This window comes from Watersipora subatra, chromosome 7 (genome assembly GCF_963576615.1).
Source record: "Watersipora subatra chromosome 7, tzWatSuba1.1, whole genome shotgun sequence".
NCBI classification, from domain to species: Eukaryota; Metazoa; Bryozoa; class Gymnolaemata; order Cheilostomatida; family Watersiporidae; genus Watersipora; species Watersipora subatra.
Genome location: NC_088714.1, coordinates 4,048,686 through 4,069,196, shown reverse-complemented (window position 1 = coordinate 4,069,196; position 20,511 = coordinate 4,048,686). Strand labels below are relative to the sequence as shown.

Sequence of the window (20,511 nt, the reverse complement as noted above, 5' to 3'; positions counted from 1 at the left end):
GGAGTTAACTTTCTAAAAGGTTTCCAACAAGCTTTCTAATCTGGTTTTTGCCAGTCCGCACACCTGTACTTTTTATTAGATCTGATTTATATCACGTAAGCGTATTGTCCACCAGCAAAATGTGTGATGCAAAATATTATACAAATATGTATGGGTAATAGTTAACAATGTAAACAAAGGCTGCAAAACTACTGGAATTACAAAAATTCGTTGATTAGTCGTTACTCTGTGACAAAGTTAACTTATGGAAGTGGTGAGAAAATGAGATATAAAATAGGAATATGTACATTGTATAATATTGGTTACTGCTAATCGGTAAAGTGCACACGACCTTTTCGCCTGCCTGAGCCATGAGCAGACCTTGATGCTTTCTCATAGTTGAGTGCCATCTCACGCACATCATTCTGGTCAACAAGGTACTCCTTGATGGCTTCCAACTTCTCTTCAATGTTCATATTAGCTATTGGTTTCTCGTCAAGGCTTGCCTTTGTTTTTCTTTCGCACTTCATGGCGATGTTCCCGATAGCCATGAATATTTGGCCAATTTCTGCTAGCTAAAAATAGATCATAATACATGTCTGTGATATTTATTACATCTGTCAGTCATCTTGCCCTGTTCAGATGCTTCCTTGATTTTGGTTTGGTAGCTTTGAAAAGTTAATATCGTTATTATTATTCATTCCGAAAACCTCTAACTTCTACTAAAATGATCTGTCTAGATTTTTGTCTCAGCCATAATCCCTACTGGAGGCCCAAAAGACAGTCTAACGAAAGCCTTGCAGTTTTAAAAAACATTTTCAGGTTTTTTAAAAAAATGCTACTAATGAGTGCATGCAAACATGTTTCAGACATTCCAAACTGGCTGTGGGTGTTTTTCAAGGTCCTACTAGAGCATGATCACAATCTGAAGGTGAACTCATGTCATACTCCATTTTTTCTCTCATCATTACTATTCGTCGAATGCCCGGCGTGGCACGAGTAATAAAACAATTACACATGGAATTTGAGTAACTTACCTGGTGAGTCTTTAGTCTTACCTGGTAAGTATACCTTAGTAATGGTATACTTACCTTTACTAAAACAATTACCATTTTTGCAGGTGGCTTAATAATCGTTAGCATAACTGTCAACCGTGCTACTAGTTAATGACCCCAAGAGCTTCAAGCATGTTCATTTTAACCGATGTAATGAATGTGCTAACATCCATTGACAGTTTGGCTATCGTGATGTAGTGTATTAGATTGCTGGTCTGTCGACCAGGAAGTTCCGAGATCAAATCATCTGCGATGTGCAATTTTCATTCCTAGGCTATAATCGCTATAATCACTATCAGGTGAAATTTATATACACAGGAAAACTTTGCAGTATATACATGTAGATGTTTCTAGTAATTCCTTGCTGCAGTTACTATAGAGTTTGATAACGCCTGTGTACCTTTAAACTAAACGCATGTTCATTTGTTATCATAGCAGCTGATTATCAGCTCTTATTACAATCAATTAGTAACAGTAAAGTACAATGTAACAAGTTTACTGTATGATGAGTAGGTAGGTACTGTAGTTTGATTAGTACAGCTGTACTGTCAGCAGTGAAGGCTTGCTTTGAACACTATGTACATATGTACATGTATGTATATACATGTACATATGTACATGTATGTATATACATGTACATATGTACATGTATGTATATACATGTACATATGTACATGTATGTATATACATGTACATATGTACATGTATGTATATACATGTACATATGTACATGTATGTATATACATGTATATGTAGCCAACAGCCATACATATACATGCTTGGCTGTTGGCTACATACATACATGTATGTATACATACATACATGTTTATACATGTATATATATATACATACATGTATATATATATATACATGTATATACGTATATGTGCATGTACATATGCTTATGAACATGTACATGTGCATATGTATGTACTTGTATGCATATATGTATATTTAGATGCATATATATGTACATATGTGTATACATATATACATGTACATACATGTATGTACATATACATGTACTGTATATGTATATACATACATTTAAAATACATGTATATACACACATGTATGTATATACATGTGTGTAAACATATAAATGTATATGCATGTATATACATACACGTATTACATTGTCCACTGTCTGCTGCTGACTAGTGGAGATTAACTAAATGTGAAAAATTTTCTGTGGAAGAAATGGAATTAATAAAATTACTGAATACAAATTCTAACAAACAGTTGCATCATCAGTGCAACGCATGAGATGCAGATCTACATAAATACATGTTAGTTTATTTTATTTGTATACCTTCTACTCCAACATCTAACTGCTTGCCAACTCTCGTCGGTTAAAGTCTGTCAACTTGGAGTGATTACAGCTCGACGTATGTAAAATTCATACAAGTTCACTATTTTTATGCTATTTTTATTTATTAATATGTTATTATTATTTAATATAATATTTTATTACATTTTTATTTGTTTAGTAGATTGTTAAGTTGGATTTAATTGTTAATTTAACTTTTTCAATGAAACCAAAGTTAAGCCGTGTTGTTTATGCCTCCATATAAATCATGCTACTAACAGGTTAGTAACAGTTCAACTAGTTCTGAAAGCGCACAAACACTATCAAGTTCTAAGTACATAGCAAGTAGGACTTGAAACAATCGCTTGTCAGTGTGTACCTCTTCTCTTGAGACTTCCTTCTCTATGATGTACCATTCTTCTCGCTGTTTGCTCGCATCTATCAACTTTTCTTGCTGTTTTTGGAGTCGTGCTACCTCACTGCTTATTGAGACAACCGCTTTTTCGTGCTCCTGCTTCAGAATTTCATACTTGCTCTTCAGTCTCTCCAACTGTTCATCATAAAAGATTGTGCTTTTAAAGCAGAACTGTTTCAGCAATCACCAGATAAGTGACAATAGTCAGTCATACTCATTTCCTATTTAATTCACGCTATATTTTACTGCAGAAAGTTTCACCCATCAACTACTCAACCGTTGCAAAGCAGAATAACAGTATTTTTACTGTTTTTTTCATATGTTCATATGTAGATCAGGCTTTTTGTCCAGTCTTGCTTCTAGAATTTTCCCACAATCTAAATTAATAAATCCCAATTTGTCATTGTGTCTGTCTGTTAGTCTGCATAAATGTTATGCGTATCCACATTTCTGGTCCATTTCATTCAAATTTCACACGTATACGGCTTCGTGAATTCCGTCAGGTAGCTAAAAATACTGGTTTCGAAACTCCATCTGGATTCTGAGAACCCGCCTCCTTAACACCCACCTGCAGGCGTCTGATTGAAAATAAAAGAATGAAAAATGTCAGGCTTTCTGTTAGTTCTAAATAAGTTAAGCAGTTCAACTATGTATGTTTCAAGAGTATCACAGTCTGCAAATATAGTAGTGAGTTGTCAGCTATTAGCAATTCGGCAACTAATGTCGGAATGACAACTCAAACTTTATTTGTGATAGGCTTTAGTAAGGGTAGGCAATTTAATTACCAATTGTTACCTGAATCTATTTTCAATAGATTTGTGGTATTTGTATAAGTAGTTATATAGTATTAGAGATATGTATGTAGTAGAGATACGTACTTGAGTAGCGTTACCCTCCAAGTCTGTGACCAGGCTCTCATTGGTTGCGTGTAATGTTTCATATCTCATCATTAAGCTGTTGATCTGATTTTCAGACATTTCTAAGTAATCTGGAACAAAAATAAATCAAAGTTAGTAACAGTTAGCAAGAATCTGGTCAAGTGTCATTCAGCAGTTTTCAGCAGCATTCCATGTGAGCCACACCCTGATCACCGCTTGCCAGCTTGGCACCATGATTAATCGAGCTCTTGTGAGCATCGAGCATCTTATTGCATTTCTTAGTAATTGTTTTACTTGATGAGAGTATTAAATTAAAAAATAGCATTTTGATGAACAATTGCTCCAACTAGTAATAAACTCACTAAAAAATAAAGAAATTGTGGAAGATAATTTAACAGATTTCCTGCCAAAGTTTTACTTTCATTTTCTACTTACTTTCTGGAAGCCTCTCGATAGATTGTAATAAGAATTTCTCATACAGCTTGTAAACATCGATCTTCTTCTGGAGTCGTGAATGTCTGCAACATTTCCAATATTAATTTTATTTGTTTTAGCTAGACATTACTCTGTTATAATTGCACGCAAATAACTAAATGTTGTTAATAATACTCCAGTAGTTACTTGGCTTTGAGAAGCTCCAACTGAACCTGAAGGTCATCTAATTCTCTAGTTTTTTGCTCTTTCAGTCGAACCTCCGTTTGGTATCTCTGAATGGCTCGTCTCCTCTTTGCTTCATTGTCTGCTATAAACTTTTCAAACTTTGTCACTCTTTCTTTCATCTAAAGTTACGATAGTACATGTCCTTATTATGCAATTTTGCCTGTTTACTTTAGAAGACAATCGCAAGAGTTTGCAATGATTGTAGTACCTAATAACACCTACTCTCACGGATAAAATTGATAGCGAACAATTACGAACAACAGATAGCATTTAGTATGTTATTAATATTGTTACCTTTTGTTGTTCTTTTTGTAGGGCGACCTGTCTTTCTGCGCATACTTCCATTCGCTTGCGAAATTGCTCTCTTTTACTTCCTAGTTCAGCTTGAACTCTTTCAACCTAACATGTCATCAATATAAAATAACAAAATAAATAGATTTATTTTTATTGTTTTTATGCATGGTTTGGCCATCTCTCAAAAGAATTCACAAGCTCTTTTCAATATTGTGCAAAAAACCAGGGGGTGAACTGTGTAGCTCTTCTAGAAAAAGGAGAGAGATTTTGATGTTACTATTCAAATCTTTAAAATTATCTATTTTCAAGGTGCAACAGTCAAACACACTACAAAATTTTGATTTAGTTGTCCATTGCCATACGTCAGTAGCTTATCAGTAGATAAGGTTGTAATTGCATACCTCAACCTCTTTTTTCAGCAACAATGTTTTCTGAAGTGTGTTGATGCCAGTTTCTAACAGACGACCTGCTGACTCATGAACTACAGCAAATGGTTTGACACTATCTTCTTCATCTTCCCTATAAACATGCGCTGGCATATTTCACAGTGGTGCATTATAAAAGCAAAGCAAATTCAAAATGCTCGATCTATTTAATTATTAAAAAGGCTTAATAAAAATGTTACGGAAAGTGCACATGATAACACACCTTTCATGAAGTTGCGTTACAAAAACGTTTTTTCTTTGTTCCATCGTCATGTTAGTCGCTGACACACCAGAACGATATCTACTTAGTTGGAGCAAACGCTCAAGCAAGAAGCACGCAAGTGTTTACATTCTTAACCGGAAAAAGCTGTCGCCTCGCAACTGCTACGCAAAACTGTACATGAGGAGTTGTTCTCTTTGTTTACGCTTTCTTTCACTTGTACACGTTTCATAGAATTAAACATATGCATTCGCTTAAGTTATCGAACTATGTTTATAGCGAACGAACATAAAATCTTTTTGGTCAAAAATTGAAACCTGTCGGTCAAGGACAACGTTGAATTCAATGAATGCTGTTTGAGTAAGAAGACGCAACAAACAGCGCTATGGGATTTTTAGATCAGTATGAATTCTTAGACGATCTCAGGCGTATGAATGCGCGTCAGGTATTTCAAATAATTTAGTGTTTTTTTTCCAATTGGAATTAATATTTTACTACATTCATAACAACATTTGCACGCTGAAGTTGCAATAAAACATAAACGACTCCAGCGGAATATCTTATCGGAATTTAGTACACTCATATGATATAGTAAATGCTAGATATTTGAGTATCTTTTTGGCATATTTTTCGTTGTTTTGTAGTTATGGAGTAGTGCTAGTCGAAAGCACTATGTAGTGCTGTGTACTCATTGTTCCAAGTAGGTGTCGAATGTTGTTGACCGAGTATGCTACCAGAATTCTTTGTTTTGCTAGTTGCAACAAGATGACATACACGATAGTTGACAAGGTGAAAATACGCTACTTCTCTCTGTTACGGTGCAACGTAACGTTATGATTGCTCTCCTGTGAGAGCAGGTAGTTAGCTCTTATTAGTAAGCTTACTCAAATTAGCCTTTGGCAATGTGCCAGGCTAATGGCAAATGGCAGGCAACTACATTGCCTCTCATTGTTTATAAGCTGATTTTAATACTCGTGCAACGCCAGACATTCTGTTTGTGTGTTTGTCTGTCGTTCGTGTGTCCAGTTATAGCATTTAAAATCTTGCAACAAAACATTTGCTCTCCATTGGATTTAAACTCGAAACCTGCAAGTCTGCAGACAGACGTGCTAAACCACTACACTACATTGTTCTTGCATATCATTGCCCAGATGGTTTCAAGGCTCTTATTATAGTAAAGATTTAGAATAGCTCAAGTCACTCAAATTCATTGGGTAAAGAAACTTTACCAAGTAAAAATAAATTATTTTTGCAAAAACTTTTTTATTATTCGTGCAACGCCGGACATCCAACTAGTTTTATATGCATACATTCTATATGAATATCGATAGGCTATATATTACAATTATAATAAGAAGAGTACTTAACTGTTGGTTAATCACGATAGATCTGATTTGAGCAGACATAGGTCTGGTCTAATCGGGTGATAGTTCGAGAGAACGTTTTCTCAAACTATCACCCTATGAGACCAGGCTTATGTCTGCTTGAAACAAGTCTGTTGTGATTAACCAACTGTCAATTACTCCTCATATATAGTGTACATTATACTATTATTCACTTTGCACATAGTGTATTGAGTGTTTGTTCCTTATTATTCTTTACAAAACTAGCGTTTTTAGCAATAATTTAAAAATATGTATTACATATACAGTCAAACATGGATAACTCGAACTTCACGGGACCGAGCAAAAGTGTTCGAATTATCAGAGCGTTCAAGTTATCAGAGCACTGTCACAAGTCCATGTATTTACTTATTTATTAGTAGATAGGGGTAAGTGGGGCACAGTGGACAGGTTTTGACTTTTTCCAAGATACGAAATTGTTAGTTATCAATATAGGTAAAGCAACTAGTTCCACCAATAGTTTGAAGACTTCTCCATCACATAATCTGCTAAATTAAACTCTGGTATAACTTTACTTCAACTGACCAATGATTTAGTATAAGCCTACATTTGGTCCACTGTGCCCCTGGTGTGGGGTACAATGGACCGCTAAATACAATGACACATTTGGTTATCAAAATTTATTTTAAAACTAATTTTACACAGTCAGTGATAAATTACAAATGAGTTACAAACAAGAATATTGCAAATGTCTTATGTTGCAAGCAATGATATCACTCTTGCAAAGTATATATACAAGTAGATTGTCAGAGTGTCAAAGGAAACCACCGATGATTTATTTAGAGGTATGCAGACAGGTCGATATCAAATTTCAACTTGCTGCGCATTCGTGATGTCCCACCGCTAGTGGTTGGTGAAGGTAAGATAAGTACCACATCTGTAATATCTACTGTGGAAACATCATCGCCTTCTGGAATAACAAAATGGTTGCCGTCCTTTTTGTAAAATTGCACTGTGATTGCGTCATCTTCGTTGTTTAGTTCTTGTACAATCCCAGCGAAATGGGCTACAGCTCTTTTCCCACAAACCTTTACTAGCACATATGTGTTGACAGGCACATCCTTAGCTGTAATATAAGATGAATCAGGTAACTCTTTGGCCGGACTCGTAGGTTCACAGTCACTGTCATCAGCAACTATTGGCATAGCTAATGGTTCATCATCACTGCTTGTGTCTTCATCAAGCTGCACTCTTTTTTTTGTTTTTTTCTGCTTTAGCTTTTTCTTCTGCTTCAATAGCCATCTTTACAGGAGTGTCAGTAAGAATTGCAGTTTCTTCCTCTTTCTATTTATTGCTGCATTCTTTCTAGGGCCAGCTTTAGCATAGGGTCTAATTTCTTCAGGACTGACAATTGATGTAATAGCAAATGCTGACACTGAACTACAGCTAGTAGCTGAAGGTTGTGTAGGAGCAGGGTAGGAGTTACGGGTAAACTTGATGCAGAAGGAGCTTCTGTTGAGCTGATTGGTGTAGCAGGTGTCTCTGTTGAAGTAGGGTCAGCTCGATTCGTCACATTAGCACATAAGAAGTCTGCGTCATTGAAAACATTCCTATTGAAAGGAACGATTCCTGGTCGGCGAAACCCAGACTTTATGGTTTCTGGGTTGAAGGCTCTGGAGAAGAAAGCATCAAGAAGGGCAGGGATGTTGTATATAGTGATGGTCTGTCCAGGGTGATTCAGTTGCCAGCTGTTACATGCTTCATTGTAGTACACTTTGGGAGGTCCAAAGACAGTCAGATCCAGAGGCTGCAATCTGTGACTGCAGTGTAGTGGAAAAGTTAGTAAAATAATACCGTTGTTCTTGGCTAAATCAATCACCTCTAAAGTGCAGTGGCTATCATGATTGTCCATTATGACGAGTATTGGTCGGTCTTTAGATGCTCTAGAGTGGTGAATAAGATGTTTTAACCACTGGAGAAAGATATCTCGAGATGTCTATCCTGATGGATTTGCCACACCAATTGTTCCAGGAGGGGCACCGCTAACCATATAAGCCTTGTAATGAACTCGTGGAAATATTAGCATTGGAGGAACAGATCCCCCTGAGCATTTGCTGCTCCAATCATGGTGACAAGAGTGCCTCTTTTTGCACTGGTAACTTGGCCAACTTGCCTTAAGGACTTTTCAGCAATAACTTTAGGTTGTCGATGTACAGTGGTCAATGCAGTTTCATCAACATTGTAAATGTCTGCAGGTTCAAACCTGTACTTCTCCATCAGTGCTTCAAGATTATCAAAAAATGCATTCACATTACTTTTATTAAAGCTCGTACCACGGCTGAGGCTTGTGGGCTCAGGTTTTCGTACTGACAAACTTGATTGACGCTTCATGAATCCATCAATCCAATCTATTCCTGCAAGCCCATTTCTGTCCCAAGACTCCGGGTAATTCTTATTGTTTCTCTTAGCATATTCTAAGGCTAGCTCTCTTGTCATCTTCTTTGTGAGTCCGTGATGCTGTCTAGAAGCCAGTTTGAGATATTCTGCTAATTGATCTTCTTCATGTTGAGAGAATACATTTCGTCTTTGCAAAAGTGTTCACCTCCTCAAAGCCTTTAGCTCTAGCCTCATTCACATATCGACGTAATGTTGTACGAAGAATTGAAAAGTCTGTAGAAATCTGGTGTATCGATTTCTCCTTTACAACAACCTCCTGTACGGCTTGTTTTATTAGCTCTGCAGAAGTCTTAGAGGCATTACTCTTTTTCTTGTAAGTTCTGACCATGATTACCTGAGTAGAAAACAAAGTTATTATCATTTTATATTATTATTACTAGTTTCTTAATTCTTTAGAAAATTTAATGATGAATGTATATAATAATAACATAAATATATACATACACCTACATAAATATATATATATATATGCATGTAGGCTATAAATATTATTATTATCTACATTAATAATATATAGCTCTCTCTTAATACTACAAAAATAAAATTTAAATATTTACAGTGTAAACAGTGGCAAATGGGGCACAATGGTCCATGGTCCACTGTGCCCCACACCAAGCGGGCCTTTGTGCCCCAATGCATGGTGTAGAACAATTTTCACAATGTGACAAAACTTATTCATTCTAGAAGTTAACTAATAATCATTTAAGCATCACTAGTAGTTTAGAATTGTATTTAGAAAGTGACATGGGTGCAAAATGTACAGAGTGTAAGATAGGGCCACTTCAAGTTCATATCTATTAGTAGGAAATGAAGACAAAAATAGTAAAAATACTCACCATGTGTACAATATTGATTGCATGTGGTTGAAACAAATATGGCTGATGCATTACATCACTTCCTGTAATATATGTAAATTAAGCATGTGTAAAAAGTTCTCTTTTCACAAAAATTAGCATGGTCCACTGTGCCCCTATGGCCATTGTGCCCCACTTCCCCCTACATGTACATATACAAACTATAATATAAATCAAAACCACAAATGGCTTGTTTCAAATTAAATGCTTCTAATGTACAGTTTAAAACGTTTTTATCAAAAAGTATAGAGATTTTTCTATCACTTGAGATCGGTTTGTTGTTTGAAGTGATGTTATTGCCAGGACGTTTTTTAGATTGACATTGGCAAAACTTGATCGTTGTTGAAATGCTCAAAAGAAAAGACATCTTTTTCTTTTGAGCGTTTTACCCACGATCAATTTTGCCGATTTTTCTTGAAGTTTATGCAAAGATTATCTCACTTTACCTTGCTTCCGAAGGGCGATCGCTAAGCGGATGTTTGGTATAAATCAAATTTCACCAAACCTTTAGAAAAGTCGTTGACAAAAATATTTTGCCGATGGTGGTAATAACGACGCTTATGAATTACGAAAAGTTGAGGTTTACCTCTATGGCTTGGAATAAAGTGATTTTCTAAAGCGATAACAACCATTTCGGTAGCCGTTGGGAAAAAAACAGTTCGAGTTAACAGAGTTGAGTTCGAGTTATCTATAGCAATTTATCATTACGTGGGAACGGACCAAAGAAACCGTTCGAATTAACCATGTGTTCGAGCTATCCGTGGACGAGTTATCCATGTTTGACTGTATATATATTTTATATATTTACGTAAAGAAACAAGCACCGAAATATAGATATCAATATATATTTCTCAAAGTTTGTCATGTGTTGTCGGTATGTCTAGCTATACCTATTGATATCTTGGAATAACAATTCCATATCGCAAAAGATTTGAACTCGGACCCTCCGGTTCACCAGTCAGACGCCGTACCAACTCAGCCACAGGAACTTGATCACTTCACTAGCGATATAAACAATGTATGTCACTATATGGGAGCAAATACGCGAAGGCTCTGCATACTACGCAGGGTAATTGCCTAACGTCACCGAGAGGGTAGCTCTTATTAGTAAGCTCACTTAAATTGTGCACTGGCAATGTGCCAGGCTGATAGCAGAGGACAGGCAACTCTCATTGTTTATAAGCTGTTTTTTTAATACCCAGGCAATGTGGTACATTCGGCTAGTTACGTATATATGTATATTACTAGTGGTAATAAAAACGTCTTTGCACAAAAAGTTGATTTGTATTTAACATATAACAACATTTGCCATTCTAACTTTCAAACTACATATCATGAGAAAAGTGTTTTGTGTAGTTGAAATAATTTTTAAAAAAATACAAACAACTGTAAAGGCTTTTAAATTTTGTCAAACAACTGTAACTTTCAAATTTCATATCAAGAGTAAAAAATTTTGTGCAGGTTAAATAAATTTAAAAAAACAACTATAAAAGAGTTTAGATATAATTGTGAAATTATTAGCAAGTAATAGCTAAATTAAGTCGGTTTTGCCAAGATTACAATAAAAGATGATTCGGAAATCATACAATTAATACGAACTGAGAAAACAAAATAAAAATCCTGAATATGTTGAATTAATAATAACGATTATTGCATAGAAGTGTGTGTGTGTATAAAAAGCTTACTGTTCCACCATACTGGTACAAAGGTAAAAATGAGATATCATACCTTCTTTGTCTGACCGAATGGAGAGAGAATGTCCAGGCTCTTCCTACAGCTCTGATATAATTGTCCGCGGGAGAAGAATTGGCCTTGACCCCAGATATAGTAATTAGACCTTACTAAAAAGAATTTCTTGACAGAGGCATCGTAACGTATTGGCGCAGTGCTAAAATAATTAGCGTGTGGATATGGTATATCGAATATGATAACACCTCGGATCATTATTTCTTGTATTGCTCAGTGGTAGAGCCTCTGGATTTTAAACTTGCGGAAGCGATATCTGGGAGTCCAAATCTATTAGATTGCGGAATTTTAATTCTAATATTTTAATAGCTATAAATAGGATATACCGAAGGATGACAAAAGATAAACTTTGAGAAATATAGATATATACTATATATGTTAGCCTATGTTTTGTGTTTGAGCGGAAAGTTGTACAACGGTGTTTCTGCTTCTAGGTACTTTACCAATTTTTAAACTTTGGAATGATCGTATCATCCGCTTTGATGATATGGAAAGGACTTATGGTAATCACAGAAAGTGAGAGCCCCATTGTCGTCGTTCTCAGGTAAGCTTTGCATTTTAGTGAAATTTTTAATTCCTGTAACAATTGCAAAGTGAGGCTTAATTCTCATCTTGTATGGAGTAGGAGCAATTGTACATTGATAGAATTGGTAGTATGTTTACATGTATTTCCATATTCCCTCAGTTATATTTATACTTGTGTGTCATCAGTGGCAGCATGGAGCCAGCGTTCTACAGAGGAGACTTACTATTGCTTACAAACCATCATGATGAGCCAATCAGAGCTGGGGAGATTGTCGTTTTCAAGATAGTTGATAGAGATATTCCTATTGTCCACAGAGTCATCAAAGTCCATGAAAAGTAAGGGTGAAAAAGTGAATCTGGATGCTGATTAACTGCCCTCGCATATTATTGCGCTGCATGCTTTAATATCTCTGCACAATTATGGAAGACTCAATTCTGATTCTCAAATAAAGGTTTGCGCTTGGATTTCACATGCGTATCATAGAGGGATACGCATGGTGAATATATCGAAAAAATATCCTAAGTCAGAATTGGGTACGTGATAAGTATTCAGGTAGTTTTGAACATGAACTTGGAGTTATTCTCTCCATAATTTTTGGTGTGTGATATGTGACCGATACAAGAATTGTTACATCAATTCAACTCAACCAATGCAATAAACAATTTTTGGCATAAAAATGTTTTATTGGATATTATAGTAACATAAAATATACACCTAAAATGTTTGTTGTAATGCTACTATTTGGTTATCCTAGCCTAAAACCATTAAATACCTAAAGAGCTCGGACCATGGCCTTTAGTAAATAATGCATCCCAAACGCGTGCCTGTTGGCTGTCGGTATGTCTTATTCAACTCGGTTATCGTGTACCCAACCAAGTCGAAAACTACTGTAATTCTCCTAAAATTGTGATTGAAATTTGACATGTGCCCCAAGTGTCTAACCCCTACACAGAGAACTCAAAAACTCCCTAAAATATGATGGTATAGTAGACACCCCTACAATGTAAATAATTTTTTTCCAAGAACGTTGACGTTATGGAGATTTGTGTTATAGGAGCAGTAAAACACATAAATAGCTCAACTGTTCAAAGATCTTTCTAAGCTCATTCCTTTGGCCTTTCATAAATAAAAAACTAAGCTCTGCTTTTTAATTCGATGTCTGTACAGTAACCATAGTAACCGTAGTATTATAGGTTTGTATTGGCAACTTTTCTCTTTTTTCTGGTCACTTACTCGGTTTAGTGTCCCGGATTACAGTAATTTGACACTAAGTTAAGGGGAGCACACGCCTTTTAGTTGATGCTTTTCACTTTTTTCTTTACAACAAGGTCTGCTGCAAAAAACAAAAAGATATTATTATATGTCTAAAGTAAACTAGAAAAGATGGAAATGGTACTTGTAAGGCTCACTCCAAGACTCCCATTATTTAAATCGATGTTGAGAATTTACACTGACTTGACGCCTTACATTATATGGACTTTTTTACATGAATACAAAGCAAAGACTTGGCATAAGTTTTTTAGATTAGTGTGAGTTATGAACAAAGAGGTTCATGTTATAGGAGCGTCTACTGTACTGTATTGTATGTTGGTTTGTTTGAATATAAAGTGCATTTGTCAGAGATAATATCTAAGCATTAATTTCTTATGACAGAGAGAATGGAACAACAAAGTTCTTAACGAAAGGCGACAATAACCGAGTAGACGATAGAGGCCTATACGCTCCTGGTCAGCTTTGGCTAAAAAGGGAGGATGTTGTCGGCAGAGCTAGGGGGTATGTAAGGTTAAGGTATAAACTCGCTGGCGGGTTTTTGTGCATTTTAAGGTGATTTTATCTCGGTGGGCGTGATGAGTCTCACTCACCCAACTCACTCTTTTTTTGTTTGTGTTGGGTGAGTTAAGCCGACCCACAAACATTGGTGTAAAACTTTGTAAGCATCTAGCTCCCTGATTGGTCAATCTAAAAAAACTGAATCAATTTGGTCTTAACTACGAAAAACTTTATATGGAAAAATTTATCAAAATGGTGAGAAAGCAACCGGGTTTGTACGACCTAACCAATGCTGATTATGAAAATACTTCCATATAATTTTATTATATCAGCACAGAATTTGTCAAAAACTTCATGTCAAACAAGTGCTAGACTGCACTTTGCTCTACTGCAATACCAAAAATTGATACTATTAATCAAAAATATTTGGTTGTATCAATTTGTAATCTTTTACTTCCTACTTTCTAATTAATTGTTCGTTTAGTTTTGGTTGCTGTTCGTGTCTCTTTTCTATAAGCATGGTGCAGAGCAATGAGCAAAATTTTTTGCGTGCATTTCTTTGCGAGAAAGACGAGGATGAATAGATCGATAGAAGTAGATGAATGGCTGTGTGATTGGTTACCGATGGAAATAGTCAATCCGCTTTGTTAGCAAATCGTCTCAAGGGTATTTAAATAAGCGTTTTCTCTCTTTGCAGAGAGAATTTCTTTCATGCAAAAAAGCTTGCAAAAGAGCACACATATGTCTATACTTGTAACAATTCTAATTAGCCTGTAATCTTTACTCTTAAATTCTGGCAAATCATCTAGTTTTACTATTATTTGAGCAAATCTAGTCGGTCTGCGATAGATTACCAGGTGTCCACTGGTAGACACCTGTCACTATAGGCACCACTGGCAAACACCTGTCACTATAGGCACCACTTATAGATATTGGTCAGTGATCTTCTTTGCAGCTTTCCAAATGTTCAGTAAGCTAGTCTAATAATTTGCATCTACATAATTCACAGTAATATGTCTGTGTGTCCAGTTACAGCGATAAAGTTTTAGTAAGGAAAAATCACTTTCGTACTGGATTTGAACTCGCAACATTCAAACAGTAAATCTACTAACAAGCACGCCTAACCACTAGGCTAAGCTGTTCTTATCTTTCTAAACTCTTTATTTATCCTTATCGCGATTGCACACGCTAAGCATGTACATTTTATTACTAATTATTATTACCTTTTTCGTTTGTTTTTTTCAGAAATAAAATTTTTTTATTTATCATTACGCATTACTTATTTTTTTAATTTGTAATTTTTAAATGTGCCATTTCAATTTTAAATTTGCTGTTACACCCCTATTTCCGATTTCATCCCTATTTCCGATTACACCCCTATTTCCGGTTTAACCTAAGGTCGATCACTAAATCTGTAAAGACTAAATATTTTTCACGTGGACTCACCTCAACATTCGCTCTCCGTTCGGTCAGACAAAGACAGTCCGATATCTCATTTTTACGTTTGTACCAGTATCGAGAGGTATCAGTATTGTTGTATTCAAAGTTTTCATGGATAGTTTCTGCTGCATCAGTAATTTTTTGTGCACTTCTATGTATTCATGGTTATTATTAGCTCAGCATATTCATGCTTTTTATTTAGTTTTCTCAGTTCGTGATTACAATGACAAATCAAATCATTTGTCATTGTAATGGTAGCAAAACAGACTTTATCTAGCCATTACTTGCTACCAGTAATTATTTCACATTTAAACACCTTTACAGTTGTTTTATTTTTTCTCTCAATTTATTTGAACTGCACAAAAACACTTTACTCATGATATGAAGTTTATATGTTGTAATGGTAAATGTTGTATATGTTGAATACAAATTTAATCAAAAATGTAAATCAAATTTGACCAAACCTTTAGAAAAGTCGTTGACAAAATTATTTTGCCGATGGTGGTAATAACAACGCTTATGAATTACGAAAATATGAGGTTTACCTCTATGGCTTTGAATAAAGTGATTTTCTAAAGCGATAACAACCGTTTCGGTAGCCGTTGGGCAAAAAAACAGTTCGAATTAACAGTGTTGAGTTCGAGTTATCTATAGCAATTTATCATTACGTGGGAACGGACCAAAGAAACCGTTCGAATTAACCATGTGTTCGCGCTATCCGTGGACGAGTTATCCATGTTTGACTGTATATGAAAGGACTTAACTACAACCATCTCAATTACTGCCCACTGGCCAGCCGTTTTTGTACCTTACTTAGAGGCATGATGGTGTTCTCGTACCTTACTTAGAGGCATGATGGTGTTCTTGTACCTTACTTAGAGGCATGATGGTGTTCTCGTACCTTACTTAGAGGCATGATGGTGTTCTCGTACCTTACTTAGAGGCATGATGGTGTTCTCGTACCTTACTTAGAGGCATGATGGTGTTCTTGTACCTTACTTAGAGGCATGGTGGTGTTCTTGTACTTTACTTAGAGGCATGATGGTGTTCTTGTACCTTACTTAGAGGCATGATGGTGTTCTTGTACCTTACTTAGAGGCATGATGGTGTTCTCGTACCTTACTTAGAGGCATGATGGTGTTCTCGTACCTTACTTAGAGGCATGATGGTGTTCTCGTACCTTACTTAGAGGCATGATGGTGTTCTCGTACCTTACTTAGAGGCATGATGGTGTTCTCGTACCTTACTTAGAGGCATGATGGTGTTCTTGCTAATGTTTCAAGATCACATGTTAGTTATTATAATGATATTCCATGCTGTTATTTGCAGGTTTTTGCCGTATGTCGGAATAGTCACCATATTAATGAATGACTATCCACAACTCAAGGTTGGTGTTTGTGTTAGTTTCCTATTGTGCAAGATGAGAATCAAGGAATCAATAGCATAGGCCTGTTAACATCATCGGATCAGTTTTTTGGCTTTTAAATTTTCGTCTAACTCACACTGGATGCTTTTTGATCTTAGTATTGATTAGAAACTGGTCAACTTTAGTTTAAACATTGGCGTGGTAGACATGTGCCTGTTTTAAGATGCAGCTGACATGTTTGCCTTAGTTAAATATTCCTGTACATTGTGAATGAATCTCTATGGACAGAATTACATTTCTCTGTATTTCTCAGTCGCTCAAAACTCATCTGTTTATTCGGTCAGTTCGAAAGCAAAGAATTGTTTTAAAAGAGTTCACCTGGCAAGTTAATATTCATATAGATGTCGCAAAAAATGAACAGGCATTGCTCTCATTAAAGATGTGGTTGCGTCAAAAAGGTTGATTTAATGAAATCAAGAACAATAAAAGGCTAAAACATCAGCTACAATTTGATGTCATTTTTGTCTTTGTAGACCAATCCTGTCCAGAGATATATGCGTTTGAATGAGGCCATCTTTTAAAAAGCTCACATTCCAGCGTGTGCTTCATTCGTGACGTAACTATTGATACATCTGAAAAGGGTCCACGAGCGATAAATATAAGGTCGCTTCATTAGCCAATCATCAGCACGAAATTTTTATATAGGTCGTAATAAATGTTATCACTCGTAAAACGCGTTGTCTGTGATATCAAACTTGGGGATTTTACTTTATTATTAAATCGCATGGACATCGATATTTACTAAATTAATTAACATCGTTACTTTAATGAATTACTCGATCGACACGTTTTATTGACGAACAAAAGAATTGTAAAAATTGCTGTAAAGTTACTGCGAAGGTGACTCCGAGTTTTCTGTGCATCAGGTGGTTAAAGTGCTACGGAGGAAGATAGGAGAATGGAGGTAAATTTATCTTTTACTTTGAGTCTCCCATAGATATACTGTTGAGTTTACATTCAGATTATATTTCCCTGTTTGAGGTTATAATGTAATTTCTTGCGCGTGCGAGATACGTATGTACAGTGAGTTCTTGACGGCTTCTTTTTAATCCATAGCATCTAGCAATATAATGGCTTAGATTGATGAATATACTAAAGGGAATATTTTTAGTACTTATTAATACATGTACTAATAATTAAAATTATAACTTTTTGCTATCACTAATCATTGTTTTATAATTTTTATCGTTTCACCTTACTATATTTGCTTCAAATTTTCTGTGGCAGTTTTGTCTAGTAAATTAGATTTATGATTTGACTTTAGATGTTCACTTCTCACTTGTAGAATGTGAAGAAAATCGATTGATCAATGCAATTCTTTAACTTCCAGAACCAAAGCTTCGAATCGTTGGCTTGGCGTACTTATGCTTTTGTTAAACATTTATTCATTTTTAAAATTACACTCGCAATGTATCTAACTCCCAATTTGAAAGCTTTCAATAGATACGCGTTAGAATGACATATCTATGAATGACATATATTTTATTGCATTTGTTTTACTGATTGCAGGATGTTTATGTGGTCCCACCAGCCGAAGCAGCTTTGTCAGTGTGGAAACTGCCATAGATGGGAAGGAGAGAGTTGAATGCATGCTGCATAAACCATGATGTTTTGTTTGAGTTTGCTGCAGTAGATGAATTTGTCTTATTGTATCAGCTGAAACTATGTGAGTGGCCACGACTTGATGGATATTTTTAATAAAAACTTTATGCCGAGATGACAATTTTTTTGCTTGTAAAAATTATATAATAAAATAGTATTGTTAAAGATAACGCAAAACATGATTTGCAGAACATTGAATGCATCATAGCCCCATTGACACCTGTGTGTAAATATTTTCTGATAGATGGATTTATGAAGTGCAATCAGAGCTGAATGGACAGGCACTTTTGCATAGCTCGACCGTTTGTTTAGTACTTGAATCAAATGTGACCCGTGAATTTTTTTCTACATATTGATACCAATAATGACTCTATAACGTTGACAGTCGACTATACAATGTACATGACTTAGGGATGAAGTTGGTTTCGCCACATATTCCTTTCAAAGACGCAGCGTGCTTATTTTACTCGCGGTAGTAAGAGACTAGTTTTCGGTGTGGGCAATGATATACAGCCCCACCCCAGGATTGGCGACGGGCATAATGTGGGCGGGGCTTTTGGGAGGCTGTATATCACTAGTGCGAGTAGCGACGAAACTGTGCCGATACAAAGACCTTATTCTACATAGTTTGCTTGACAGAATTACCGTAGACCGGTAAAATTGGTAGTCGGTACCAAGATGTTTACACAGCATTTAGAAGAAGCTAATATGACAAGCTTTTAATTTTCCTTGTTTGAGGCCTTTGAGGCATTAGTAATAATGTATCTGTAACTGGATTTAAAATTTTATTTTAGCCAACACGAGCAAATACAAAATAAAATATATGCCAATAGAGCCGCGTAGGACTAGACTTTTATTGTAATAGCCGATGTGAATACGAGAGATGGAGGCAGGTTGTATCACGTGTTACATCATTTTGGGCAAGCCTGGGCATGTTTTTTTGGCCTGAGCGTTTTCACCGCGATCGAATTTTTTCGATTTTAATCTTCTCATATCTTGACAATGAGATCGCCTAACACATCAAACAACATATCAACTGATAGACAAAGAAAAATACATTTATTTAAAATCAACCCAAATTTGACGCAACCACATCTTTAAGACTCATATAGTGTGAGCAGTTTTGTCTGCTTCTCCGCGATAGCGAGACCAACTATTTACGTGAAGTAAATGGCAGTTGGGGTGGTTAGCAAACATGGACACCTGTGTAAATTTTGCATTGAACGAAATGTTGTAGGTGAAGGCTACATTTAGATTGGTTTTTAAACTAGGGATTTCGAGTTTCGTGTGTACATATGTGAGCATAACTTTCATTGGCTTAGGCATATGTGGGCATAGCTTCCATTGGCTTAGGCTGCAACATAATTTGAGCGTGAACGGGTCTCTATATTGGTTTCATAGTATGCACTTCATGCAATATCAATGGCTAGGCACTCTCATGCTTGTACTCATAGATCTATTGTTGGGAGCTCAAAAGCTTTTGTCAAAAGAACTAAAATAAACAATTTTGTTTTGTCATGTGTAATTATCTGCTCTTACATGTTGTAGTACGCAGTGCTGGCCAGCCTTGGAATATTTGTTCTCATTCACAGAGAGACTAGTTAACCTGCATTCTATTCAGTCAAGAAGTTACTTCCATTCAGTCTAAAGCCAAGGCCATTTCATGAATTTATCTGTTGAAGTTTTACTAGTATGTTCAACTACTGATATCTGCATGAAACAGTGTAACCTAATGGATACTTAACCATGCAATGGATTTGTTATGTTGTCTTTTGTTACTGTTGAGCATGCATAGTTTGTAGAGTACATAACTCTCAAATACAGTCTGTTCTCAACTTTGTCAGTATGCGTTGTACTTTGGTGTCAAAATACACCGACTGATTTGGATAATTCCTCCTAGATTGGAAATACAATCAAGTCTCGTGTTTAACACCTTTTTATAAGTAGAATTTGCTCTGGCACTTGCGAAGCTGTCACATTTTATGGTTAATTTATATTTAATTCATGGTTAGACATGAAAAACCTTTATGTAAATTTGTTGTCGGCTTCTTGCCTGATTCCAGTGTCTTCTACTGTGTACGGTGGGGGAGCTGGAGGTGGTGCAAAACCAGC

The 20,511-nt window shown here is 35.8% G+C and overlaps 2 protein-coding genes across 2 annotated transcripts; one reads left to right on the top strand and one right to left on the bottom strand.

Moving 5' to 3' along the window:
- Positions 1-60: 60 nt before the first annotated feature.
- LOC137399945 (coiled-coil domain-containing protein 42 homolog) lies at positions 61-5,344 on the bottom strand. Its single transcript, XM_068086212.1, has 8 exons — positions 5,239-5,344; positions 4,992-5,109; positions 4,591-4,695; positions 4,258-4,415; positions 4,072-4,154; positions 3,637-3,746; positions 2,723-2,893; positions 61-554 (listed from the first exon to the last, which is right to left on the bottom strand). Exons 1-8 carry the CDS (start codon positions 5,286-5,288, stop codon positions 309-311), a joined length of 1,041 nt encoding a protein of 346 aa, XP_067942313.1. The 5' UTR covers positions 5,289-5,344; the 3' UTR covers positions 61-308.
- Positions 5,345-5,541: 197 nt separating this feature from the next.
- LOC137399556 (signal peptidase complex catalytic subunit SEC11A-like) lies at positions 5,542-20,239 on the top strand. The gene is made up of 6 exons (XM_068085728.1): positions 5,542-5,680; positions 12,070-12,179; positions 12,347-12,496; positions 13,815-13,934; positions 16,701-16,758; positions 19,948-20,239. Exons 1-6 carry the CDS (start codon positions 5,621-5,623, stop codon positions 20,002-20,004), a joined length of 555 nt encoding a protein of 184 aa, XP_067941829.1. The 5' UTR covers positions 5,542-5,620; the 3' UTR covers positions 20,005-20,239.
- The last annotated feature ends 272 nt before the right edge of the window (positions 20,240-20,511 follow it).

What these genes read in the sequence shown, in the direction of transcription:
- LOC137399556 (XM_068085728.1), top strand. Translation starts at nt 5,621, where the DNA reads ATGGGATTTTTAGATCAGTATGAATTCTTAGACGATCTCAGGCGTATG. An exon ending in GGCGTATGAATGCGCGTCAG is followed by an intron (nt 5,681 to 12,069) that starts GTATTTCAAATA and finishes TTCTGCTTCTAG; the next exon opens with GTACTTTACCAATTTTTAAA. An exon ending in ATGACTATCCACAACTCAAG is followed by an intron (nt 16,759 to 19,947) that starts GTTGGTGTTTGT and finishes TACATGTTGTAG; the next exon opens with TACGCAGTGCTGGCCAGCCT.
- LOC137399945 (XM_068086212.1), bottom strand. Translation starts at nt 5,288, where the DNA reads ATGACGATGGAACAAAGAAAAAACGTTTTTGTAACGCAACTTCATGAA. An exon ending in TTGGAGCTTCTCAAAGCCAA is followed by an intron (nt 4,155 to 4,257) that starts GTAACTACTGGA and finishes GAAATGTTGCAG; the next exon opens with ACATTCACGACTCCAGAAGA. An exon ending in AGGAAGTCTCAAGAGAAGAG is followed by an intron (nt 555 to 2,722) that starts GTACACACTGAC and finishes ATCTATTTTTAG; the next exon opens with CTAGCAGAAATTGGCCAAAT.